This window comes from Lynx rufus, unplaced genomic scaffold, assembly GCF_022079265.1.
Source record: "Lynx rufus isolate CCGP_SWC_20201006 ecotype Redwood Valley unplaced genomic scaffold, mLynRuf1.p SCAF_17, whole genome shotgun sequence".
Taxonomy (NCBI): Eukaryota; Metazoa; Chordata; class Mammalia; order Carnivora; family Felidae; genus Lynx; species Lynx rufus.
Genome location: NW_025814831.1, coordinates 11,699,674 through 11,726,279, shown reverse-complemented (window position 1 = coordinate 11,726,279; position 26,606 = coordinate 11,699,674). Strand labels below are relative to the sequence as shown.

General features: G+C 55.0%; 1 protein-coding gene across 1 annotated transcript in view; it reads right to left on the bottom strand.

Moving 5' to 3' along the window:
- Positions 1-24,528, bottom strand: part of PRIMA1 (proline rich membrane anchor 1) — a 58,558-nt gene extending 34,030 nt beyond the window's left edge. Inside the window, exons 1-2 of the mRNA XM_047079986.1 lie at positions 24,436-24,528; positions 17,284-17,419 (exon numbers count right to left, since the gene is read on the bottom strand). Coding sequence (XP_046935942.1) covers positions 17,284-17,419; positions 24,436-24,528 — 229 coding nt within the window. The remainder of the gene's footprint in view (positions 1-17,283; positions 17,420-24,435) is intronic.
- Between the last annotated feature and the right edge of the window lie 2,078 nt (positions 24,529-26,606).

The following is a 26,606-nucleotide window of genomic DNA, read 5'->3' as shown; positions in this document are numbered from 1 at the left end:
CCAAATCACTGGCACAGTCAATGGCCACTGACTCATTGATATGGTGGCATAAACAGCTGTCCCTCGCTTCATGGTCTCCTCTTTGGAGCTGTTCACAAGCCAGCACTCCCTATAGGCTCTCCTGAAGTTAGAGTCTAGCTGAAGCCATACCCTTAATGGACTCCTTCCCCTTTCTTGCCCTGTTGCCCTCACACCCCTGCCACTTCTTCCTGAAAGCACACCTTCACTAATAACATACCTGAATCCCTGCCTCAGGCTCTGCTTCCAGGGCACCTGATCTAAGGCTGGACGGCTAAGGAAAATCAAGAAAGCCATGAAGTCTATAAAGATGCAGCCTAATAAAGTAGCTGACCACATAAGACTACGTGTAAAAGTTCAGTCTCGGGGCGCCTGGGTGGCGCAGTCGGTTAAGCGTCCGACTTCAGCCAGGTCACGATCTCGCGGTCTGTGAGTTCGAGCCCCGCGTCAGGCTCTGGGCTGATGGCTCGGAGCCTGGAGCCTGTTTCCGATTCTGTGTCTCCCTCTCTCTCTGCCCCTCCCCCGTTCATGCTCTGTCTCTCTCTGTCCCAAAAATAAATAAAAAACGTTGAAAAAAAAAAAAATTTAAAAAAAAAAAAAAAAAGTTCAGTCTCACGTGTTAACATTCAAAAGCATTGAGTAGAGCAGAGCCCCGGTGATGGACCCAAAGAGCCGTGTCCTTCAGCCAACCAGAATATCAACAACCATGGCGGGAGTCCTTGGGTCAATTCAACACACACAAATTTACTTAGTGCTCTGTGAGCAAGGCACCATGCGGTCGGCTCCATGGGGTCGATGCAGGGATGAAGTGGGACCCATTCTCTGCCTTCCAGGGGCCTGCAAGTTAGTGGGTCCTCAAAGACTGCTAGGACTGGACCAGGTCTTAGATACCTTGCTTCTCTGTTGTTGGCAAGGTGTTTCGTAAATACTTCATAAATGAATGTGGACTAGCCCAATGCTATCATACGAGGGTGAAACAGAATCATCCAAAGAGACAGGAACTGTCTTCCACAGTAGCAAGGCGGGTCACTGAGTTTTCCAAAACATGGGAAGAATCTGCTTTCCTTGGGACATCAGGTTAGGATGTGAAACCTGGCTGGTTCAAAAGAAGGCTTACTGGCTAAGCACTTTCTCAGCAGGGTCTCTATCAGTATAAAGGGGAGGGACTTCATTGTGTAAAACTGTCCCTTGCATGACATTTATCAGCCCTGAGCCCTGCCCACTAAAGGCAGGTAACACTCGTCTCCCCCCCTCCAGTCACTATAGCAACCAAAAAATGAATATCCCCACATTTCCAAATGTACTTAGCCTAAGGGGTGTTTTAACCCTGATTTGGAACCACTGGTAGGATAAAAGTCAACTCAAGGTGAGAGAGGGAACGAGTATGTGAACCAGATTGACACCATCTTGAACAAATGTGACAAGTGCGCCATGATAACAGCCCCATGACCTGAAGTCTTCTTAAGCACAGTCCTCCCCCCATCCCTTCCTTTTGTTTTCCTGCCAATGTGTGTGTGTGTGTGTGTGTGTGTGTGTGTGCGCGCGCATGCGTGTGTGTGCGCTGCATGCAGGAGACTCATCTGAGCTTGGAAAAGTATGAACTTGGAATAAGAGGGAAAGGGCTTGAAAGGGAGGGGAAGGAGAAAGAATTAAAACACTCCTTGCGTACGTACTCAAGGTAGCCTTGAATTTCCAACACACAGTTTAGAATCTCTTAAACCCGGTAATTCTCCTGGTAGAGCCGATGGAGTAAGAAAGGAAGCGGCTGCTGTGCCCCGCCCCCCGCCCCACATGCCAACTGGAAGGCCATTCATAATCTCAACTACCACACGTCAAGGAGAGGAGGCCTTCCTGAAAGGCGAGCAACCAACCATGTGGGACTAAGTGTCACCACCCCACTCTGAGGTCAGCAGAGGCCCTGGTGTGAACACACGGTCTGGAAGCTTCGCAGACAGTCTGGTCCAAGACACCTTGAACTTCCACTGAGTTCCTTCTCCCGAGGCCAAAGGGCAGGCTAGATGCCACTGCCAGGTCATGCCCAGTCTTGATACACTGTGGAAGGCCCATGCTACAGGACTAGAAGACACCATCCCCACGTGCAACCTAACCATAGAGAGAGAAATGGGACAGAGAGGCAGCCTAAATCAATCCCCATAAACTGATCTGTGAAGGCCAACGTCTTGGTGCCATCTTGGAAAAAGATGGCTGCCACAGCCAGGGACTGAGCACAGACACACAAATGCGCGGTGGACCCTGCCTCCTTCCCATCTCTGTAAGATGAATAGTTTTCGAACACCACCTCGGTCGCTTACCTCAGCTGCTCAAAAACCTTCCGCTATTCTAGAATCACATCCAAACTCCTTGGGCCATCCGCCCTGAGGCACTTCCACTCCCATTACCCTCCCTGGCATCCTACAGTCCTGAAAGAGAAAATCACAGGTTCCCAAAAGGCCTCGGACCTTCTTGATTCCCCACCTCTCCTCAGGCCGTTCCTCCCACCAGAAGCACCTTTATATCCTTCCCTGCGTCTGCCTTTCAAAATCCCAACTGCTCTCTGAGACACCTCAACGCCACCTCCTCCAAGCAGTCATCCCTGATGGCTCAGGGCCCGCGGCCTCCAGGCTTCTGCAGTGCTTTGTACCCGCTGTACTCTCTGCTGGATGACAACTTCTCATCCCCATCCCCTGACCAGGGAGCTCAGCCAGGGCCTGGAGCCGTTCTTACTCATCTCCGGGTCACACGACCCAGAGCCCAGGACACAGGAGAAACTCATCTCACACTAGCTGGGTAAATCAGCAGATGATCCCCGGGCCACCAAACTCTTCGCAGACACCGGCTGGCACCCACTCATCTCCGGACCTCCTCCCTTCGACTCCTTCCTTTCCTTCCTCATCCTCTTCCATCCCATCCTGCTGGCTCTGTGTCCAAACTGCACTTGGGATCACGTTCCCCTCAGCCACTGCCCCAGGCCTGGCCCCCATCTTCTATCACCTGCCGTAGCTCCCTGAAGAGTCTTCCCCATGGTCCTCTTGCCCCTCCAACCCGTTCTCCTCTCAGCCACCAATGACTGCCTTAAAAACTTAATCCATTAGTGCCACCTACATGGTCCAAGCCTCTTCAATGGCTTCCCATGGCACTTTGGGGGAAAAAATCCAGCTTTGTGCTATGGAAAGCATGGTTTATGAGGCCTTGCGAGATTTGGTGCTATCCCCCGCCCCCATGCTCATATAATGCCACTCTCGCCCTTGATCACTAAGCCCAGCAGAGCTGTCCCACCACAGGGCCTTTGTATGTGCTGTACCCGCTGCCTGGCATGCCCTCCCCGGTCTACACAAGGCTCTTCCTTCAAGTTTCAGGCAGCCTGAAGGGCCTTCTTTGGCCTTGGCCTTCTGTCCAAGGCAGAGCCTTCCCTGTAGCCTCCATTTCTGCCTTTAACCACCATTACAGCTCACATCCCCAGCTCCTACCACTGTATCTGGCCCAGAGTAAATGTTCAGGAGGTGATTTGTTGAGTGAATGAGTGTGTGAGTGAGTGAATGGTCCTCTTGAACACCTGCAGTGGTCTCCCTCCGGGCATCCGAATTCTAGTTTCATTTGCTTCTCGACTAACAAAGTTAGAAGAGTTTGGTGTTGTGAACTTTTTTTTTTTTTTTAGCAGAAACCAAGACTGGCTTCTTGCTTCTGACCATAGTTAGCCTCTTCATCGTTACTGTCATTTGTCAGCATTGACTTACTTCAGAGAAACTGTCCCCATGTTTCGACTCTCTTCCCACAGCCACAGGAAGAACCCCCATGACGGTCCCTCCATGGTGGACCTCTGCCCTGGGCCAGGCCTGGGTGCCAGTATGGAGGCAGTTTTCGAAACACCAGTCCTGGGGCCCTGTGACCCATGACAGCGATGAAGGACTCTGGGCTTCCCTCTTGGAAGCACTGGGTGATAGAGTCCCCCCAAACCAGCAGGTGCAGAAGTCATTTCCCCTTTTAATTAGACCAACACCAGGCCACTCACGAGGCCACTTCGTCAGAACCCTGGGAATCAGGGTAGAATCAGAGATGTCAAGCGGCTCTCTGGGACACGAAACCAAATGGCTCAGTCCTGACTCGAGGACAGCCCCAGCCTACCATCGCTGGGGCCGCTCCAGAGAAGAGTCCACTGTGGCCACTTGCTTTGGAGCAACTACAGGGTCCAGCCTTCCCTCTCTGCTCCTTGTCCTGGGCCCCCAGGACGCAGCGCTTCGGAACCTGGCTTATTCAGAAACACAGTGGGCTCCCATCCGGAATGTGACCGTTTTCACCACCTATTGGTGCCCTCCGTTCCCAGTGGCCATCACCTTTCACCTGGATGGCTGCAGCAGGACTCCAAACTGCTCCCCCTGCTTCCATCCCGACCCCCGTGGTCTGGTCTACACAGCAGCCAGAGCAATCCTATCAGGAACAAGTCCGATCACGCCCCTCCTCTACGCCCTGCTGGGCCCCGCATTTCACTCCCAGTGCCGATGACACCCTCGCGGTGGGCCTGTACATGATCCACTCTGCTTCTCCTCACTTCCATTTCTTAGCCCCTTCCCTTGACTCTGCTCCAGCCACACGGGCCCCTGGCTGCTTCTCAACCTCTCCGGGGCGAGTCCCTGACCCAGGCCCCAGCCTGGCTGTGCTCTCCGCCTGGACAAGCTCCCGGGGGCCAACGAGCTCCATTCCCTCACTGACCGTGAGGCTTTCCTCCAATGCCACCCTCTGTTCAGATTGCCCCGGCCCAGCCCCGACTTGCTCTATTTCACTCCCCAGCTCCCCAGCCCCTGCTGCTTCTAGCACACCATGCAGCTCACAGGTGTATCCTATTCGCTTTGCTCTGCTCTGCATCTATTTTGTTCTGTGGTGCACCCCAAGCCCCCAGAACGTAGGAATGGTCGAGAAATGTTTGAATGAATAAAGGTCTGCCTGCCCTGTGATCACCTCCCCCAGCTTCCCTCTCAGAGTCTCGGAAACTCAGTCTCTGACCCCTGCCCCCCCGCCCTGCCTCGGCACACACTCCTGAGACAACCCACACCTCCACTGGGGCCCCTTGGTTGCTCCCAGTCACGTGCAGCTGGTTCCCTTACCTTCTTCATGGCCTTCCCACTCTGGGAGGCCAGTCGGACCTCTCCCCACCTTCCAGGCCCACAGTGAGCTCCAACGCCTTCCTGGGGGCCCCCTGAAGGATGCTGGTTTATATCCCCACCTGCTTCCCCATGGTCCCCAAGTGGGAGCCACCCACCTGTTTGAGCTCTAAGTCCTTAAACTCCATCATTCTCTACTCTGGAGGCACAGAGAAGTGGATGGGGAGGGTAGACAGTGTTTGGTTACTAATCCTGTGAACTCTGCCAAGCCCTGGCTCCTTCCCCCCTCTCGAGTCACCTCTTCTGGTCTTTCTCTTCCCCTCTCTCTAGCTACCCTTTCTCAGGAGCCTCTTCCTCCCGAACCTCAGGCTCTGTCCTCCCCACTCTCTCTCTGGGTGACCTCTGGTGGCTTCAGTGTCACTGCCCCCACCCCCTCCCCCTTAGGGCCAGCTCAGGCCTCGCCCTCAACTCCAGACCCACCAGCCGACTGCGTCCTCCTATCACAGGTCACCTCCAACACCACGTGACAAAATCTGGACCTGCTAAGCCCTTGGAACACTCCCCCTCTGTGTCCGGTCTCCGTGAGAGGCATCTGATCAGATAGTGTCATCCAGGAGTCTTCCTTTCCGCTCATCCTGGACAAATGTGGGTCGCTAGTCCAGAAGTTTCTCAAGCCCCGGACCCCCTTGCTCACAGCTGCCACCTGACCCAGACCATCACTCTCCCCCCTGGGCCACCGTCTCCTCCCTGCTTCCTGTCTTCCGTCCCTGCCACTTAGCCCCTTCAGCTGGTAACTCTCCACGCACACCGTCCAGGGCTCTGCACTGCCTGAGGTTCAAGTCCAGGACTTGTTCATGCTGTGCCTTGCCCATGTTCCTCTGGCTTCTCTCTCGAGCCCTGTGCGCATTTGCAGTCCTGGGAAGGACAGACTCTCTGTGGCCTCCAATCCTTTGGCCCTGCCAAACTTTCTGCCAGGAGCACGCCGCTCTTCCCCACTTCTGCGCCCAGCCTTCACCCGGCCAATCATTCCCCCTCAGCTCCGCCCCCACCGCCTCCTGCTGGACACCTGCTCCGGGTGGGACACTTTCCACTCAGCCTGACTGCTTGGGGATTCTTGGCGCTCCGTTTTGTCCGCAATTCCCGTGTTCTGCCTCCTCGAGCCCTCCACACGCATCCCACATTCCACGTGAGAAAAAACGGAACCCCGATCTCCCCCCAGGAACCTTCCCTATGGGCTCTCCCTGCCCTACCCACTGAGTCGTGCTCTGACCGCGATGGAGACATCTACACATATTTGTTGAATGAGTAAATGAGCAGTGAATGATTTACGGCTCTTTAAATATGTAAATTAGGTATCCCAATGAGCACTGATGTGCTTTCATCTGTGGGAAAGTGGGGTGCGGACTCCTGGAAGGCATAGACCCATCTGGGTCTGGCCAGGGGCGAGGCCACCCATGGCAAGAAGAGGGGAATAAGGTCACAGCCTGTAGCGGACACTGGTGTCCTTCCAGGGCTCACTGACTCGGCTCCAACTGCCAAGGGACCACTCCCTCCGGGATCAGCTCTTAACCTCGGCCCTCAGGTCGGGTCCCTCTTAGGTGCTGTCCTACACCATTTCCCAGAGCTTCCCAGCAGGACTGAGCTCCCTCGGGCTGCCCACAGGGATAACTGTCTTGACATCACCCTTTGCCCTGTCTCCCTCCCCCACTCCTTATGGGTGTTTTCTGGGCTCAACTCCCAAATAGCCACCTGTACCCGAATTCTTGTCTCAGTATCTATTTCTGGAGCCCGAACTAAGACACGGTCCCAGATGCTCCCTGGCAAATGGCATGCTCAAAACTGTTAGTCCCCCCTCAACCCTCTTGCTCCTGGAGAGTTTATCTTCTGTCTTCATGCCAGTCACGCACGCATTCATTTATTCAAACACTCAGTGTGCACCTTCCCTGCGTCAGGCTCTGAGCTGTCTCAGCGGATGAAGATGAATTCAATAGTCCTGGTTCTCAGGGGTCGGACCCGAAAGTTAATAGGTCAGAATGGCTGCTTTGTCCCGGACACAAGTGAGACATCCTATATGAATTCTGCCATAATATGAAGTCGCTAACATTGACAGGGTGATCACCTGGGGCTGGCACTGTTTTAACCATGGTTGCATACAAGCCTGGCCGACCCACTCAAGGGCCCCACGAGGTCCACACGAGGCCAGAATTAGCCAGAACCAGCTTTTGATCCCAATGCAGCAGACGGGGCCTTTCAGCCAGGATCGTGCGCCTGCAGGATCCCTTTCCCTTATGGAGGCCACACTCTCCGAACACCTGCCCTGCGCCAGGCAGGGGGCTGAGCCCGCACACAGTGTCTGGATTCCTCCTCACAACCACCCTGAGGAAGGAGGCTTCATCCCTGCTAGGAGATGAGGAAACCGAGGCACCCAGGTTTATGTGAAATGTCCAGAATAGGGACTAGGAGGGGGACTGTCTTAGGAGGTTTGGGGTTTCCTTGTGGGGTGATGAAAATGCTCTGCAATTAGATAGGGGGTGATGGCTGCACAGCCTCGTGACTATATTAAAAACAGCACTGACTGTATGTTGTAAAATGGTGAACTTTATATTATATGAATCTAGAGCACCCTGGAGGTCCACGTCGGGGCCGGAAGCGAGCACTGGCCAACGTGTATATTTCCCCATCTCCACCCCTGTGCCGAGTCGACCCCTCCTAAGATCCCGGATTCTTGGATGTCCCCAGAGTCCAGTTTGGCCTTGACTCTGGGGACATCCCAGCGCCTATGGTGGCGCTGGGAGGTCGCTCACTCGTGTGCAAGTTTCACCGGCCTTCCGGCCCCTAACTCCATTGCACACACCTGTTCCTCTCCTTTTGGCACAGAGCCCTTCCCGCCTCATGCCTCTGGTTCCAGCCAAGGGTCTCAACCTCGATTCAGACAAGAACCACCTCCCTCCAGGCTCGGCCCGAGCATCAGTCATTTTTAACACTCCCAGGTGATGCCAACACCTCCCAGCAGCCAAAGCTCCGGCATCCAACTGGAGGCGCAGGGCTGTGGGTAATTCATCTCTGCAGCCCCAGGACCTGCCAAGGCACAACCTCTTGGCACTCGGTTTGCTCGGTAAATCAACAAACAAAGGTTGGTTGACTAAATTAGAGTCCACATGAATGTGTAATATTTTATTTGCTGGATACAAACAAATAAATGGAAGACAATTCCATTTATTGAATTGGGAGAAGAAAATTCAGTACTTAAAAAAAAAAATAAAATCACTTAAAAGAAAGAGCCAGCAACTATTAGAGCTCTTCCGGATACCAGACGCTCACGTCCAGAGACAAAAATCAGGCTCACGCACGCACTGTGCTCAGCACAGAGTGGGATGCGAGACAGAGCCAGCCCATTTCATGGATGGGGGAGCCAAGGCCAGTTTGGATACGAGATTTGCTCAAGCCAGGATTATGTTGACTAAGAGGTCCTATCTACTAAGAGTGAGAATGTGCCAGAGGCGAGGCAAGGCCCTCACATATTATTTCCACTTCCACAGCCACTTTTGGAGGGAGATAAGCATAAAGCTCAGAGAGGTGCTGAGTGACCAGTGCATGGCTGTTAAGGGCCAGAGCCAGGCCCAGCCCCCCGGTCCTCCTATGCGCAAGCCTGCAAGTGCCTCACAGGTGACAGGATGGAAACCGTCTCCCACAAATTGGATGAATGCGGGTCCAAAGGCATGTGACAGTGAAGACCAGCTTCGCCAATGCAGCCATGAAGCGAAACACGTGCAAAGCGACATGGGCCCTAGATGACGCCTCCGGTCCCTCATCAGGTCTCACTCTTGGCAAGGACAGCACCATGGCAGCCATGCTCTCGTAAGGAGCCTGTGGAGAAGGCCGGTCCCAGGGATCGGCCTCACCTGGGGCACCCACGCTCGGCTTTAGAGGCCTCTGAGGGCCTCCTCCTCCACTTGCCCCAAACTCCTTACCACCAAGAAGAAACTCTCGTTGGCTTCTTTATAGCAATGAAGTGTCGTTAACCCCTGGACTTGTGCTAAAGCCCCAGAGGTTGTGTCCTTAAAACGGCAGCTGTTGAAACACGCTGCGGGACATCAGAGCCTCTGCCGACCCCTGCGTGGCACCATATGAGTCTGCTCGACGACCCCACTGGTGAGATCACCAACGTCCTGAGCACCAAGGAGAGGGGGCAGTGTGGGTGACGTCCTGTGGCTTCTCTGCTCCTTCATCGACAAAACCCAGCAGAATCCCTGGCCCCGATCCTCCCCTACAACCACGGCCACCAGGCGAGTCCTATCGCCCCGTCCTCCAAAACCATCTTAAATTGGACCGGGGCTTAAGACTGCCACTCACCATCGCCCCCACATCCAGCCCCCCCCCCCCCCACCGGTTCTGGCCTGGACCCAAGGACAGCCTCCTCACTAGGGAACTGGTCTCTGCAGAGGCCACACCGCACCTCTGCTCAAAAATGTCTGGAGGTGGACACGGTGAGCTGGGGACCCAACCACCAGCCGGAACCAACCACCAGACATGAGCAGCGAGGCCGTCAAGATGGATCCAGCCCCAGCCAAGGGACTGAAATCACAGGAAGGACCTCAGGCGAGAGCCTCCTGGTGGAGCCCCGTCAACCCCGTCACCGTGAGAGGAAAGGACGATGCACGTGTTGTGCTTTTAAACACTAACTGTTGGGGTGATTTGTTCCTTGGCCATAGATGGACCTGGGAATGGTGTGACCTCTGTGGAGGTCAGGGAGGATTTTCCTGGGCTGAGGTCTGCGGGAGTTAAGGTCAACCACTTTGAGGGGGAGCCTGGAACAGAAGGACTCACATACGCAAAGACTCTGAGACAGGAGGGAGTAAGGCCCGATCAAGGAAAGGAAAGGGGGTCCTGACCCTGACGGTCAGCCACAGAGGGGCAGAGGTGGGCAAAAGATGCAGCGGGAAGCAGGAATTACCTCCCCTTCTTACCAGCTGGGCAGCCTGGAACAAGTAACTCACCCTCTCTGAGCCCTAAGCTCCTCACAGAAATTGGGGATGATAGCACTTACTCTAAAGAGTGTTTAAGGAGTAAATGAGATGAGGAAAGCAAGCTTCCACCTCAGCACCAGGAACCAAACACTGATTTCCTTCTAGTGTTCTGGGTGAGTGGGAAAAAAAAAAAAAAAAAAGGCATTCTAGAGCTCCCACACTCCCATTTGCTTCTCTTTGTTAAAACTTGGCCCTTGGCACACAGGTCTGGGAACCAGGTGACCCCATTCTAGCTCCACCACTGCTGTGTGACCTCTGGGGAGTCACTTAACCTCTCTTCTGGTTTTTCTAAGAATAAAATAGATGCAAAAATAAAATCTCTATCGGTGACTCGACTCCGTGAAGACAGGCACTGTGGAAACGCAGGCGCCCGCCTCTGTTCTGCCACAGCTATTTTTGGCCCAATCAGCCTCAGAAGCAGGTCGCACGGAGGGCTGCCCGTGTTCTTCCTTGAGGGCTAGTACACGTCTCCTTCCGCGGCCTCCGCCGTCTGAGTCACACGCGGGGACGAGTGGGCATCGCCGACATCCACCAAGTGAGTCCAGGTCCTGAACTCCAGCGGCTGCCGTGTGGGCTTTCTGCTCAGGCCCCCAGCACGCCGTCACCTTTGCCAGGATTCACCCCTGCCCACGCCTTCCGGAAACACCCAGGACTCTGGATGACTGTGAACCTGGCAAGGGGCATGGGCGGAACTCTCTGGAAACCTTTTCCTTCCTGTCGAATACCTAGGGGAGCCTACACACCCTTCAAGAGCCAACTTCATCCTCAAGCTTCTAACCTGATGCCCCTTGGACAATAGAGAGGCACCAGCCCAGCCTGGAGGCCAGTGACCTTTCATTATCATGACTGTTACTGTTAGTATTATTATTTTTTTTTATTTTTTAAAGTTTATTTATTTATTTTGAGAGACAGAGAGAGACAGAGACAGCATGAGTGGCAGAGGGGCAGAGAGAGAGGGAGAGAGAGAATCCCAAGCAGGCTCCACGCTGCCAGCACAGAACCCGACGCGGGGCCCGAATTCACAAAACCTCGAGATCGTGACCTGAGCTGAAACCAAGAGCCAGGCATGTAACCGACTGAGCCACCCAGGCACGTCCAGTATTATTTATTGGCTTCCATTTATGGAGTGTTACTTGGGTTCCGCAAGGTGGTTACCACATGTCACCGAAGCCTCACGACCACGCACATGCCCCAGGTAGCGTCATTAGCCCCATTTCGCAGATGCAAAAGTTGAGGTCCCAAGCAGTTAAGGATACCTTATTCAGGGGTGCCTGGGTGGCTCAGTTGGTTAAGCGTCCGACTCCTGATTTTGGATCAGGTCATGATCTCACGGTTCGTGAGTTCGAGCCCCACATCGGGTTCTGCGATGACAGATTCTTGGGATCCTGCTTGGGATTCTCTCTCTCTCCCTCCCTCCCTCTCTGCCCCTCCCCTTCTTGCTCATATGCTCTCGCTCTCGCTCTCTCTCTCTCTCTCAAAATAAGTAAATAAACTTTAAAAAATTAAAAAGAAAAAGGGTACCTTGCCCAAATCACTTAGCTAATGAGAAGGATTTGCCACCAGGTCTGGAGGGCAGGAAAGCCAGGCTATGAGTCATTGGGCTGTAACAGTGCTTTTCAAGCACATACGTCTGCCAAGTGCAGCCTATATAATTTCCAGCCTTCACAGCAATGCCTTCTCCAGGAGGTATCACTAGCCCCACTTTACAGATGCGGGAACTGAGGCTCTGAGAGGGATGGGATGTGCCCAGGGTCACAGAGCGAGGAGTGGAAGGGCTGGGTCTGACTCTAAGGTTCCCTGCCCTGATTGCCATTCTCTCCGACACTGGTTCTCAAGAGTGTGCACCGGGCCAGCAGGAGAAACAGCTGAGAATGTGGGAATGAGGCAAATCTCAGGCCCCACCCCAGACCCACCTAATCAGGAATTCTGGGGACCGGCTCCAGCAACCTGGGTTTAAACAAGCCCTCCAGGGGATTCTGACCACACTCATGTTTGGGAACCACTGGTCAAGCCTCTCCCTCTGGCCCACAGCTTGTAAAAGTTTACGAAGTCCAGCTGCCCCCTTTTTTTTTTTTTAATTTTTTTTTTCAACGTTTATTTATTTTTGGGACAGAGAGAGACAGAGCATGAATGGGGGAGGGGCAGAGAGAGAGGGAGACACAGAATCGGAAACAGGCTCCAGGCTCTGAGCCATCAGCCCAGAGCCTGATGCGGGGCTCGAACTCCCGGACCGCGAGATCGTGACCTGGCTGAAGTCGGACGCTTAACCGACTGCGCCACCCAGGCGCCCCCCAGCTGCCCCTTTTAAGTGCAAAAGGTCGTAGGCAGAGTCGGAGGAACGAAGGGCAGACAGTGGAGATGCTTTTCCACGCTCCTTTCCAGTGACAGGTGGGACTCAACAGACTTCTCAGGGCTGCTGGGAGGGGTGGCACAGGGTTGGGCTCCCCCCCCCAACAGAGGAACGCACAGCTGAGCTGCCCCCATGAGCAATGAGTTCCAGATGGAGATGGGGGGGAGGCAGCGTCCTTGAAAGTTTCGTGATAAAACAAAACAAAACAAAACAAACATGCCAAAACCAAACACATCAACACCCAAACACACCACCTTGCCTTTGCCAGACGAGAGTGGCTCAGCAAAAGGGAGACCAGCTGTCCCGGTTAGCCCAGGACTGGCGGCTTTCACGGGATATAGGATTTTCAGGGGTAAAACCAGGACAGGATTGGGCAAAACATGACAAGGTGGTCACCTTGAGCAGCAGGGTGCTGTTTGGATGAAGAGGGAGGCCTGCCTGCCTGGCCACATGGAGAACATCCAACAATTCCAATGCGCATTTCTGGCAGGCGCTTTCATGGGAGACTGGACAGGTCTGCCTGAAGACGCACAGAGGTTTCTCCCTTCCCTCTTTCTCCCTCTACCCCAGACCCCCACTCCTACAGACAAACATTCCTTCAGCAGGGAGTCTTCTGCGGGCTTCAGCCACTCCCCCTCCTCCACGGACTGGCTGGCCTCCCTCTGCTCCACCTCATCCAACATCTACTGGAGAATTCTTTCCCAGATGCTCCCTCCCAGCCCCTGCCGGTGAGGACAAGTCCCTGTGCACCTCTGTGTGCCTCCAGCGTGCCCAACGCAGGCGCTTGGCAAATGCTGGCCAGTGAAGGAGAGGCCCGTGTCAGCACAAGGGACGGAAGGCACATCCGATGGGCAAAAGGGGACACGTGCCTACACGCGGTGTCTCCGGAAAGATAGCAGGAAAGGACGCTCCTGCCAATACCTCTTGCAAACTGAGCTGCACGAGGGCAGGAACGGCTCCTCTCTTGCTCTCCGCTGGCTCCCCAGCCGCTGGCACAGTGCCCAGCCCTGCTGAGCCCCATGTACGCCTACTGAACGAAATGACAACAGCAGCCTCATAGCTCTGAAGCCCCGTGCCTGCTGGGAGAGGCGACTCCCTTGGGGATTACAGAACAGGCTGAAGTTGCAATGTGGCTCTATAGGTGCCTGACATTTACTGGGCACCACCGTGTGCAAGGTCTAGGCTGGCTCGACAAGGACAGAGCGAATTGTGCAGAATATTTTCTCTGCCACTGGTCTAATCTGCCTCGCACGCCCTCAGGGAGGCCATGGCTATGGGGTGCCTCCCCTGTCTGACCTGCCCAGGGTCCACATCCTCGTCCTTGGGCTGTATACAGCCCCTCTACCTAGCTCCTCCCTTGGAAAGCCATCTGTCCTTTAACCTCTATCCCTACATGCCAACGCCAAGGGTGGTCACATGGCCCAGGCCTGACCAATCAGCTTATTCCATCCCATCAGAGGCCACCGTGACTGGTCCAAGGACAGACATGTGACCCAAGCTGGTCCGATGACAGTCAGCCCCGGGAGTTCAGTTGAAGGATTCAGAAAGTGAAGCTCCCCTTGTAGGAAGATTACTAACTGTAAGGGTGATGGAATCCCAGAGCCTGGAGCCACAGACACTGGGCCAGCCTGAGAGAAGAGGCAACCCAGGAGAAATCAGAAGACAGAGAGGCAGAGACAGAGATCCAATGCTATCATCATACAAGACCTGCTTCTAGAACGTCCCGACACATGAACTGAGAAACTAACATCTCTCTCCCCAGTTTTGGTATCCCAGCTATGTGTAACTGAAGGAGCCCCGCCACAGGACCAGACTGCATCTGCTCTCCTCGCCCCCAGAAGCCCTCAGGCCCAAAGCCCACCAGGGGGCCTCTCTCGCCTCACACGAGGCACTCTCTGCCTGCCTCCCCTTCTCTGCAGCTCCCAGCCTGGCTCCAGGCCCTGATGGGTGGTCTGGGGCTTGCGGTCTCCGACGAGTTCCCCACTCGACTCCGGTCCGGCAGCTCACCCCCCAAGCCACCCTCCACATGGTCGGGAAAGCTGACCTTTCTGAAGAAGACGATACGGAATCCTGCCGCCTTCCCGCTTAACACCTCTGTGGGCTCACTGCTACCCGCAGCAGTTTTCTAAAGGGTGGGGTGCATGTCCCTGCAGGTAAGTGAACTGACTGCAGATGGCAGGTGGACCCAGCACGCCAACACACTGAGACACGGAACAAGAAACTTAGGCCCCTCTGGGTTCTCTTACAAGCCTTCTGATTTCTTTACAGAGAAAAATCTCCACGTGGTCCCTGCTCGAGCTCTGACATCTATCTTACTACCACTTGCTTCTCTCCCTTTTTATTTTTTTAAATGTATTTAAAGTTTATTTATTTATTTTGGAAGAGCCAGAGACAGCGTGAGAGTGGGAAGGGCAGAGAGAGAGAAGGGGACAGAGAATCCTAAGCAGGCTCTGTGCTGTCAGCACTGAGCCCAAAGGGGGGCTCAAACTCACAAAACTGTGAGATCATGAGCTGAGCCGAAACCAAGAGTCTCATGCTTAACTGACTGAGCCACCCAGGCGCACCCTCTCCCTTTTAAACAAGAAGAGGGAGAGCCTTGAGCTCGGAACCTTCCACAACAAGCTAGAACTCTGAAACGCTGCTTTGTGTTCATTGCATTTATTTTTATGGTCACCCTCTAATTATGCCAATGATACTGGTTTTTCATTGACTCATTTCAGTAGTTATATAAAGATTTTTTTTTTTGGAAATTGGTTAATATAAACAAAAAAAATGAATCTATTTAAAGAAAAACTAAGGCAGGGGCGCCTGGGTGGCTCAGTCGGTTAAGTGTCGGGCTTTGGCTCAGGTCACGATCTCATGGTTCGTGGGTTCAAGCCCCATGTCGGGCTCTGTGCTGACAGCTCAGAGCCTGAAGCCTGCTTCGGGTTCAGTGTCTCCCTCTCTCTCTGTCCCTCCTCTGCTCATGCTCTGTCTCTCTCTCTCTCTCTCTCTCTCTCTCTCAAGAGTAAATAAACATTAACGAAATAAAAACTAAGGCAAATAACAGGATGTATTTGGATATGGTGAATGATGTTTGGCAAACAACAATTCACAGGATGAAATGTGATCTCCTCAGCCAGGCACACAAGGCCCTTCACGTTCCGCCCCTTGACAACTCCTTCCAACCCACCGAAGGGCTTGGGACTCCCATGATTGAGTCTCACAAAGCCATGCCTCCAACCTTCTGCCCACGCTGTTCCTTCTGTCTGATGTCTTTTCCCCACACCTTCCTTATCAACTTAGAACAACCCTATCCATGTTAAGACTCAGGTCAATGTTACTGTCTACTGTGGCCCAACTACTCAAAGATTTGAAGGCTACCTGTGCTCTCTCAGGCCACTTTTTGAGCCTCTTCTTTGAGGCTGAGAGACCCCCGAAGACCAGAATGGTCTTTCACCTCTGTGTCTGGCACAGAGGCTCAGTTAGAGCAGGGCAGATGGAAGGGACCCCCGCTGGGGGACGTGGACCAATCAGATGCAAGCATAGGCTTGCACAGGAGATGGCATAGGCTCGTTGCCCAAAAAGTGGAAAGAGGAGGGCTTCCAAAGGAAGCAAAGGGGGAAGGGAGTGATCTGCAGAGGCAGGTGCCTGAGGCTGGGCCCCCCCGGTACAGCCCAGGGGCTCCCTCAGGAGAGAGAGGGAGGTGAACATGCTGGGCTACAGGGTCCTTCGGAGGCCTGGAGCAGAGAGCCCGGTAGGCCAAGGTTCTCAACCTTAACTTATATTTGGATCATCTCTGAACTTGTTATAATGCCAATTCCTAAGCCGCACCCAAAGACTGACTGGGTGGGTTAGAAGTGGGTCCTGAGCTACACTTTAAAAGGAATGCTTCAGGTGACGTTGAGGGCCACACTCAGAGAAGCACCGGGCTACAGGTGTCACGGAAGAATGGGAACAGGTAAGGGCCTAGCGGACCAAACTCAGAAATGCATCTGAACTGCAAAGATCCTCTAGAACATTGCATCACTGTCTGGACACCGAGAGCCTGAAGACACCATCTACCGGAGAATAAGCGTCGTCAAGGTTATTTAACATATGCCCCGAATAACTCAACGGAGATGTGTTCAGCGAGAGAGAGCCACACACGATCACAGGTGGTCTAGAGGCCGCACGTGGAATGATCCATCCAAGATGCAGAACCTCTGTTTAGTGAACTTCTCAACCAGCAATTGTAAGCAGGAGACCTAACCCCTGAGAATCAGGATGAGGCCATTTCCGGCTAAAGAAAAACCCTCCTTTGTTTGAATGACCAGGCAATCAACCTGTTCGTAGATGAAATCAAGGCAAACAAGTGAAAGGGAGGTTTCTAGCAGCACTCGCTGCAACTGGCTGTCAGGCATCTGTGTAAGTTCGCTCCCAGAGCCTCCGCTTGGGCTCCTAACCAATCGCCTCCTCAAGCGCGAATTAAAATAGAGGCATGAAAGCATGCGCATGGGGAGGGTATTTAAGACTGGCCCCATGGCTGCACCCCTCTCAAGCTCTGGCCTTCAGAACAATCCAGGCCGAGTTACTCATCAAATGGAGATTGACTTTTATCTGATTAACCGATGGAGACATCCTCCTCCATCCCGCAGGAACATTCTGTGGGAAAGGCGTTCTGCAGACTGCAGGGAAAAGTTGGGCCTTGGCTTCCCTCCTGCTCGGCCAGTGGAAAATTACAAAGGAAGCAAGGCTGCCCTCTGCTCTGCTCCCGGGGCCTTTCTGGGCCCGGAAAACACAGAGAGAACCCCAGAAACAAACCTTTACTTACCTGGGGCGGAGAGGAGTCTGGGAGGCGGTGGGGGCGGGGGCGGTGGGGGCAGCAAGGGAGGGGGCCGGCACTGGCAGATGTGTTGACAGCTATCGGTCACCTTGGAGCAGGACTTCTGGGGCTCACCGTGCGTCACCTGCAGAAACGGGCACACGCGCCCGAGAGAAGACAATGAGGCCACCAGGAGGGAAATGGACCCATGCCACCCGATCCCAGCCAGGGTGCAACCCGGGATCCTCCCCGAAGACCGCCTCGGGGAAGAATGAAGGCGTGGGCTTGGCTCAAAGGGAACGATGTTGTGGGAGGCTGGCCGGGCAGGTTTAGAGACCAAGGTGTTATTCCCAGCTCTGCCAGGGACCCGTTGAGGCCGTGACAAGTAACTTGGATATTAATGAGAGGTCGACAAGAATTTGATGGTTAACTCTCAGAATTTCCCTCCTGTACAAATGAGGAAACCGAGACCCAGGCAGGAGAAGTGGCTGCCCAAGGTTCCCACACCATGTGGTGACAGGATACTGATTTTACCTCCTCAGTAACCCTAGCCAACCGTTCTTCCAGTCTCCAGAAGCCCTCGCCTTCTCTCTGTCCACAGCTCCTGACAGCCTTCCTCCGTCAACTCAGGCCAAGGTGCCCCCATCTTGAGGAAGGAAGCCTACCTTCCCAGGCCATGTGAGCAAGAGAGCCGGAGGGGTCTTGTGGGAAACACAGGACCAAACCATCCACATCCTCCCAGCAATCCTCGAGTGCTTGCCCACAGCTCAGGAGATCATGTGGCCACAGGGCCGTGCTCAGGAGGCCCCTGACAACGTTTCCAGCCCCACCGCACCCCATGCTCTCAGCTTCCGCTCTGCCTTCAATGCCCTTCTTCTACTCCCTGGACCCTGGCCATGCATCGCCCCTCCCCCTCCACTTTGCATATGCGGCTCCAGTGTCCTGGAATGTTCTCCAACACTTTTCTCTCGCTTTGTCCATTACTCAGAGTGGCTATCACCTCCTCAGGAAAGCATGCCTGACCAGGTCAGTTCTTCTTTTATAGGCTCTCCTGGTACCAGGTTCCACTCTGTGGGGCAAAAATCTACATTTGGGTGATTGCCTGGTTCCCACCTGTTTTCACCACCGGACTATAAGCTCTATGGAGGTGGCGGCTGGGCCTTGGATTTTCTGCCACTAAGGGAATGCCTGGCATTCAGTAAATACTTGGTGAATGGATGGATGGACGGATGAATGGATGAGTATTAAAAACTGGACCAGAATCCATAGCTCTTGACTCCTGGTGTGTACTCTTTCCACACCAGCCTTCATTACGTCACTTGTAAACAAGGACGGGGGCTGTGCTGGACCAGTAGTTCCAAACCCTGATGGCACATTAGAACCTCCCGGGCAGCTTTAAAAAAAAAAAAAAAAAAAAACTCGTGCCGGAGCCTTTCCCAAGACCAGTTAAATCAAAATTTTTGCAGGTGGAGCTGGGCATGACTATTTTGTTTAATGTCCCCAGGCTAGACTTCTACTGTTTAGCCCGCATGAGAACTGCTGGCTTAGACACACCGCCAGCGTCCCTCCCTGCAGTAGAGGGCCCTAACCCATAAGCCCCCGGCTCTGTGCCCGTCCCAGGGAACAAGCGGCTTCAACGGCCTGGAGGGAAGAGTTGGCGGTCACCCTCACCTCAACGAAGCCCACTGTAACTTCTCTGGCTGTCATCTCAGGGGAGTAGAAACCCAAAACCCCAGGTTCTCTGCAACCAGCCACCTGCAATGCAGCCTGAGGCCCAAGGCAGCCTCCTCCTCTGTGCGTGTCCCCGGCCCGGCAGAGAGACCCCACGGGGCTCCGACACTCCCTTCCCACTTGGAGGCCTTGAACAGGCTGGGTAATGACCACTGGGGGATGGCAGCAGGAGGTGGACTGATTTACAGCCCTAACTTAATATCTACCGGGCCAAGAAGCTGCTGCTTGCGACCGTTTAGAGGGTGCATGCTTTCAGAGGGCCATGGAGTGAGTTTCAAACTCCAAAGGCAATCTCATCGCCCGCCGGGAAGGGCAGATCCTCAGATGGTGGGCCTCTCCTAGTCAGTCCATGGAGATGCCTAACTCGTAGCATAGCAGCTTCACCAGTGCGCCTGTCAGCTCTCCCGTGGCCATTGAGCTGCCCTCCTCTTGGTTCCGACCTTCTAAGACCTTCTAAGACCTTCTAAGACCACGGGGGTTGCTCGAAGGCTCCATCCTGCCAATGCTGGCCTCCGAGGGTGTTCCCCTGCTGGATTCCACCAGTGTGCAAACGTCAAGCAATGCCACTGCTAAAGCAATTACTCTCCCTCTCTCCGAGGGGCAATTTATGCAAGAGTTCAAGAGGAGCACGTCTGCTTAACCCAGCCCAACACGATGACCCATTTTTCTGTGAGAGGATATAAGGGTATGGATGTATAAGAGAGTTTAATGCGATGAAATTATCAGTGGGGGAGCCGGGGCCAAGTTTCAAGGCTGAAGGGGGAGGGAACAAAGGAACGCATGGCACTTAAAAAAAATCCATGGTTCCTTGGTGTCTGGCTGTCTGTCTTTCTCCCTGGGGGGTGGACCCCACTTGGGGCCCCTCACTGGGGTGTGGTCCAGTGCAAGCCTGTGGCTACCGAGCCTCTCTTGACTGGTTACTTGCCAACTTCCTGAGTGCCACGTCCCCCACCCCCACCCCAGAAAATAGATCCATCTGCCCAGGGTAGCTTCTTCACCTCGTAAACCCTTCTCTCTGGGCACTTTCCCCACTGTTTGGTAACGTCTGCTGCCCACACTGAGCCTTGAGCATCTGGGGCAGGCAGGTGGTGGGTGGGTCTGTGCTTTATTAGTCCTGACCAAGTGAGACTTCCTGAGCCCTACTGTGTGTCAGCCATGGGAAACAGGCTCTCGTTTCACTCTCATGAAGATCACGGAGAGAGGCAAGTAGTGTCATCCGTGCTTATGCTGGGGCGGGGGCTCAGGTAGGGACGACAGACCCAGAAAGGCTAAGTAACGCACTAAGATTTCACAGGGCCCTGCATTCAGTTGGTGCACAGTGAAAAGATGTGTTGGGGGATGGTCTGCCCACCAGTGGAGAAACACAAGATCTCTTCTGTTCCCCAACTCTGGGTCCCCTCGGGGGTTCTGCAGATTGGCGGTTGTTGTGTTTAGACCAGTAGAGAAAACAATCTCAGCACTGGGAACTTGTCTCAACACCTGGCTTGCTTGCTTTGAATCGTGGGGAGTCCCACAAGGAGAAGAAACTTACCCCTGAGGTCACCTGCTCTTGGCTGGACTTGACTAAAAACGGGCAGAGGCCCAGGGAGGTCAACAACCTGCCTAAAGCCCGCCGAACAAAAGCTGACACCATTACTTCCTGTGACCACTTCTGGTCCCGTTTTGCTGTCCCCTGCCTTCCTGCCCCTGCTCTGCAGCATTCCCCTGGGGCCAGAATCTTGTCAATGCTGCTGTCATGGACAGTGGGCTGAGGGACAGGTAAGTCCCACAGTCACCTGGATTTGGTACCTGCCACTGTGGTTTGGGGGCCACGGTGCTCCGTGGTTGCCGGTTCCCGCTCACTCCCGGCCAATCAGCGCAGCTTTTCGGGTCGGTGGATGTTACCTCCTGAATAGCCCTTAACTCCATCAATGTCTCCCCACTCCCACTACGACTGCCCTAAACCAGGACACCATTGTATCTTCCCAGGGCAGCACCTGCCTCTGACTTAGGATTGTGAGATAAAATATAGGACACCTTGTGAAATTTTCGACAAACAGCAATTTGTAGTAGAAGTATGTCCCAAATATCGTATGGGATATACTTACACTAAAAGCACGAGCCACTGTTGATTTGAAATTCAAGTTTAACTGGATGTCCTGCAATTTTACCTGCTAAATCTGGCAACTGCTCCCCTCCGCGGCCTCCTTGCCTCTTGCCTCACCCCCACCTCTCCAAATCTATCTTGTCAGTGGGGCTGGACCAAGATTTCTAAAATGCCAGGCTGAGATTATGTCATTTCTTGCTGAAAACCTTCGACAGCTCCCATGGCCCTCAGGATCAAGTCCAAGCTGTAAGACACTAGGTTAGCGGCTTACAATAGTAGCCTTACCTGGGACTTCCCTCCCCTCCCCAAGGTTCTTCCAGCGCCCCATTCTCTCCTCTGGGCTCAGGGTTATTCCCTCTGCCTGGAGGCTTCCTTCACACGGCACCCTGCTCCTATCTTGTCCTTGTTCATGCCTCAGCTGAAGCCCTCCACCTGCCAGGCTTCTCTGACCCCTCCATCGGGTCTCATCTCCAAGCTGTCTGCTCCTGCTGAGTTCTCTTACCTATCATTATTACTTAATTATCTCTCCAGTGCCAGATTGTCAGTGCCATGAGGGCAGGGACTGCCCCCCGCACTTCACAAAGGGCCTGGCAAACAGTAGGTGCCCAATAAATGCTACTGATGAAATGAGCTCAGCCTTGCTGGTGGCTCCTCTTTAGCGCACAGAGACCCACTGGCCCGGATCAGAGCCTGTCTCCCTGGAGGACGCCCACAAAGATGATGGCTCTGGCATCTTTTATGGAGACAGGCCAGCACCACAGTAACTTGATGAGACACACTCCTGTCACACCTAATAAATTTGCCAGCCTGTCATCCTCTTTGCTTGCAAAAAAAAAGGAATCATCGGGAAGTGAACTTAGAAGAACCCTAAATCACAAAAGCTCAGAATCGCTATTCCAGACACATTAAAGAAGAAAGGGGAAAGGCTAGGGAATGCCCCCACCAACCTTGTGGCAATTTAAATGTCATCTGACTTTAATGATTAAGTTCCTTATCATCTGGGCGGCAGCCAGAGGCGTCAGGCGGATTGCAAGGTGGGAACCTGGTGCTTTGGGGGGACCACAGGTCTCTTGCTTCACCAATTACCCTATTAATTACAGCACTTTGATATGTCGGTCTCCGTCTCGCAAATGCTTACAACTTTGGGGGATTCTTCTGGCAAAATGCTTATGAAAACACAGATAGCTCTGAGTTCTTTCTCTATATTCAAGGAACTCCTATGATGTGACAGATTTTAACCTCTCCACTTAAAGGAAAATACATGGCTTTGCGCACTTGTATTTTTCTCTTCTCCCCTCCGTTCCCGTGGATTCAGCTCTTCCGCTTGACAACCAGGTCCATCCATTCTAAAGCCCCTCTTCCCCTGGCTTCTCGGTCCTTATCATTTGTAGATTAATTTTTCCAGAGCCTCCTGCCAAGATTTTACCCATTTTACTTGTCTGGAGGACTCCTTTTCTAATTGATTTTCACAAAAATTGATTTGTATTGAGTAACAGCATCTGAAGCGCGCGCGCACACACACACACACACACACACACGCCTGGGTAAGTACGGCCTGGCTGAAAGAGGTGGTTAAAAAAACTGAGCTGCTGTCACAAAATTATTTCTTTTGGTGGTAATGGTGGGGAGACAGGGGGTCTACTGCCTCAGTCTTGCTAGTCGACACCACAAAATTCCAGTCTTGGAGACTGACAACATCATCATGTGGCTGTCTATACATATCAGCTGAAAAAAAGTGTTAGGGAAAACGGTAAACAAACGAATATGAAAACACAGTGAACTCAACATCTGAGGTTCAACTAAAAGTTGAGCAAGGGAAGCTGGTCCCAAACCGCCCGAGTGTTTACAAGTGACAAAACCCTGAATCCCGAGGCGGCACAGCTGAGTTTAATAACTGCTGTTTCACACATTAAACAAAGCTGTCAATTCCAAAAGGAAAACAATGGTGAGGGAGACAGAGGCAAGCCAGACAAGAGAGCGGAGAAGATGAGCCTGGTGCTGAGGGTGGGGGGCAGACTCTGGTTGACCCACCCGCTCAACCAGCACGCTCCTTCCAGCATGAGAACCCCTGGTGCTCCCCAATAATCACCCAGGCCACCATCTGAGCGGGACAGACGACAGCTGGCTCCCAGGGGGGCCCCATCACTCGGGACAGCTCACGGACCGCGGCACACTGGCAAGGGGTCTCCCCCTATCCTCTTTTCTTTGATTTCTCCCTCCCTGTTCAGGGCAACCATCCGAACGATCCTCGACCCCCAAAATGCCACCAGAAGAACATGACGCCGCAAAGACCCCAGGGTTGGGCGGTTCAATGCTCAAAACAATAAAAATGCCCTCCAGCGCCTGCTGAGCCACTGAGAATTCAAAAATCTCCAACAGACTCTGTCGCGATCAACAGAGTGCCCGGCCATGCAGACGGAAGAGCAGCATTACCATTACTAGTATCAATTACTAGTATCAATTACTGATTATGGTCCAGGCACAGCTTTAAGCGATCTTTACTCGCTTGATCTCATCCAAGTCTTGTAACAGCACAGAGAGGAACAAGAAACCGAGGCCCCCGAGAGGCATCGCCTGAGGTCCTGAGCCGGCCAGGGCCAAGCCGGGGCTCCAAATTCAGCGCTGACACCAAAGTCCACTTCACCACTCCACCGTACCACTGACCGTGGGCATCCTGGGAGGTACTAGGGGCCATGCCATCTAACCCTCTCCCTGACCCCAACTGACAGAACTCCACCTGCTGGCCTCCTGGCCTCTGCCCTGGGGGTCTAGGGGGGGCCCAGGGTGAGGACTCCAGCCCCAGGCAGTCCTTACAGACAGCTCCTTCCTCCATCCCCACCAGTGGCCACCGGGCACCATCCCTGCACTTCTCCAACTCCTCCGCCTACAAGTAGCACAGCCTCTGCAGTGTCAATTCCAGTGTAAGAAGCCCGAGTGGAAGTTTACTAGTGATTCTGGTGGGAAATAAAGAATGTATATTGTTGGGACCATTTTCTTTGTAAGTGTGCTAGCGCTCTACGGTTTCTTTTCCCGCATTTCTGCAACAGAATGTGGTCATCAAGAAGGCACTCCCAAGCCCTTTCTGTTCCCAGGCCCTGTCCTGCAGGCCTTAGCGCGCCAGGACTGAGGCCTCCCCCTGGAGTTTTGCCCCATCTTTTCACCGCAAGAGTGTGGAGGGCTGGGGAGAGCGGGAGGGCTTGTACCTCTTCTTTTCCTAAACTCTCCCCGGGGGCAACCAGAGGGCGCCTGCAGGAAACAGTGCCACCCCCCACCCCCACCCCGGTCCAGCCCGCGGAGCCCGCACCTCCCTGCCTAGTAGCCCACAACCCCCTGCCGCCGCTCACCTGCACGAAGCCCCAGAGCGGGTGGAGCGCGCAGTGCAGCAGCAGAGAAGGCCAGCAGCAGCCACGGCGCAGCACCAAGTCCCGGAGGAGCATCTCGGCCCGCGGCACCCGCGCACTCGGGGCGAACTGTCAGGGGAGCAAAGCCCTGGTCAGGCGGAGGCCGCGCGGGCACCGTCTCCCGCGCGCACTCGCACACGTAGCAGTCCCGGTTGGGCGGGCACCCTGGGGCACCCTCATAAACCAAGCCTGCCCCTTCACTCCAGCTTGCACATTCGCTGACCCTTCGTGCACACTCACAGAAGCCGGCATCCCAGAACACTCTGTCCTGGCGCACACCCCCAGAACCCTCTGTGTATACCTTGGCCCCGTGCACACCCCCAGAATCCTGCGTGCACACTTTAGCTCCATGCACACCTCCAGAAACAGCCAAGCACACTTAACCTAGCCCAGTGCATCTCCCCAGAAACCTCCCCAGCCATGCACAACTCACTCCCACTGTGAGCACACTTCAAACCCGGCGGGCACCGCTCACCCTGCCTGCACACCCACAGATACGGCTGTGCACACCCACCGACTCATGCTTGCACACTCGCTGACCCTGCATGCACAACACCGGGAAATCACACGCTGCGTGCACCCTCCCTGCCCCGCCGGCCCCCACTGCGCACACTGCAACATAGGCACCTCCGTGCGCACCCCGTTCGCCCTCGCGCGCTCTCCCCAGCCCGGGCCTCCCGCTTCAGGGCGTGAGCCTCCCTCCGGCCTCCCTCTCCGCCCGCACCCCTCCAGTGCCTCACGCCACCTTGCCTGGCGGCGGCCCCAGCAGATCCTCGGCGCGGGGAAGGGAGGTCCGCGTTCCCCCCGCGGCAGACTGTCCCCGAGCCGCCGGACGGCCCCCATTTAAAGCCAGCCGCCTCCCCGGTCCCCCGCCCTCTAGGCGGGGCCTCGGTCCTCACCCTGGCGACTGCGCGGGCGCCTGGGGGCTTCACGTGCCGGGGAGGAGCGCCGGGCACTGGAGCAAAAGTTTGCGCGCGGCTGGGGCCTCGCGGGCTGCCGAGCGGGGGCCGGGCGCGGCGCGCTCGCACGGGGCGCAGGGCGCGGCGGCTCCGGGCTGCTCCCGGCCGCGCGCGGGTCGGGAGGGGCGGCACCCCGCGCCCGGGGCCGGGGCGGGCTGCCGAGGCGGAGGGGAGGGCGGGGAAAGTCTCCTCCGAGCCGCCGGGAGCGGGCGGCGCGAGCCTCCCCGGATCCCCGCCCTTCCCGGTGGCGCCGCGCGGCTGCCCGGGGCGCGGGGGTGCCGGAGCCGTCCTCGTCCGTCACGCCGGCCCGCGGGAGGCGCTGCCCGGGTGCGCCCGCTCGGGCAGCAGGGCCGCGGGCGGAGGCGAAATAAATAATGCACGAAAAAGGAAAACAGACGTGAGCCTCGCCAGAGCCTCGCCCGCCTCCCGCCCGGAGCTGCGCTCCCGCCCGCGCTCCCCGCCGTCGCCGCCAGCGCCGCTGCAGTGATTCCTCGTCTCCATCTAGCGAGGCTATTGTGTATTGGGAGCTTAATAATTTATTTATTCACCCGCGAGGAAGAGGACTCCCGGCCCCGGGGGGTCTGGCTCCACGCCCGCCCTTCCCCCGAGTTTCTCCGGGGCGGCGGGAAGGGGGCAAGGACTGACTCGCGGAGACCCCTTCCTGCGCTCCGTCCTTGCGGACTCTCTCCCCTCCCCCGCCCCATTCGGAACGGCGGTGTCCCCTGGGTGTCGTGGCTGGAAGGGGCAAGCCGGCCCTCCCGGGGCCAAGGGCCCTGTTGTCCCTTCTGTAGTCTCAGTGCAGGGACCTCTCCAACCACACGCTGCGTCTTGGAGGGAGTTGCCTGCGGCCCTGGGGAGGACCTCTCCACCACTGCTTTTCCTCAACCGTCTCCAACTCCTCTGTTGGAGGCAAGATTATCAACAAGTCGGTCGCGAAGTAGCCTGCCACGTTTCGTTCAAACCCGCTGCCCCCGGCCTCCCAGACCGCACCGCAGGTACGCGCAGCCGCTCTGTTTATCCCGTGTAAGCGCTTGGGAAGCGCTTTGATGGATGGCCTTCCAGAAGGTCCCCCAAAGCGTGGACAATCCTATTCTTAGGTGGGGGGGAAGGAGGGAACCAAGAGTCCAGGACTAAGAGTGGAGAGTCAGACACTGT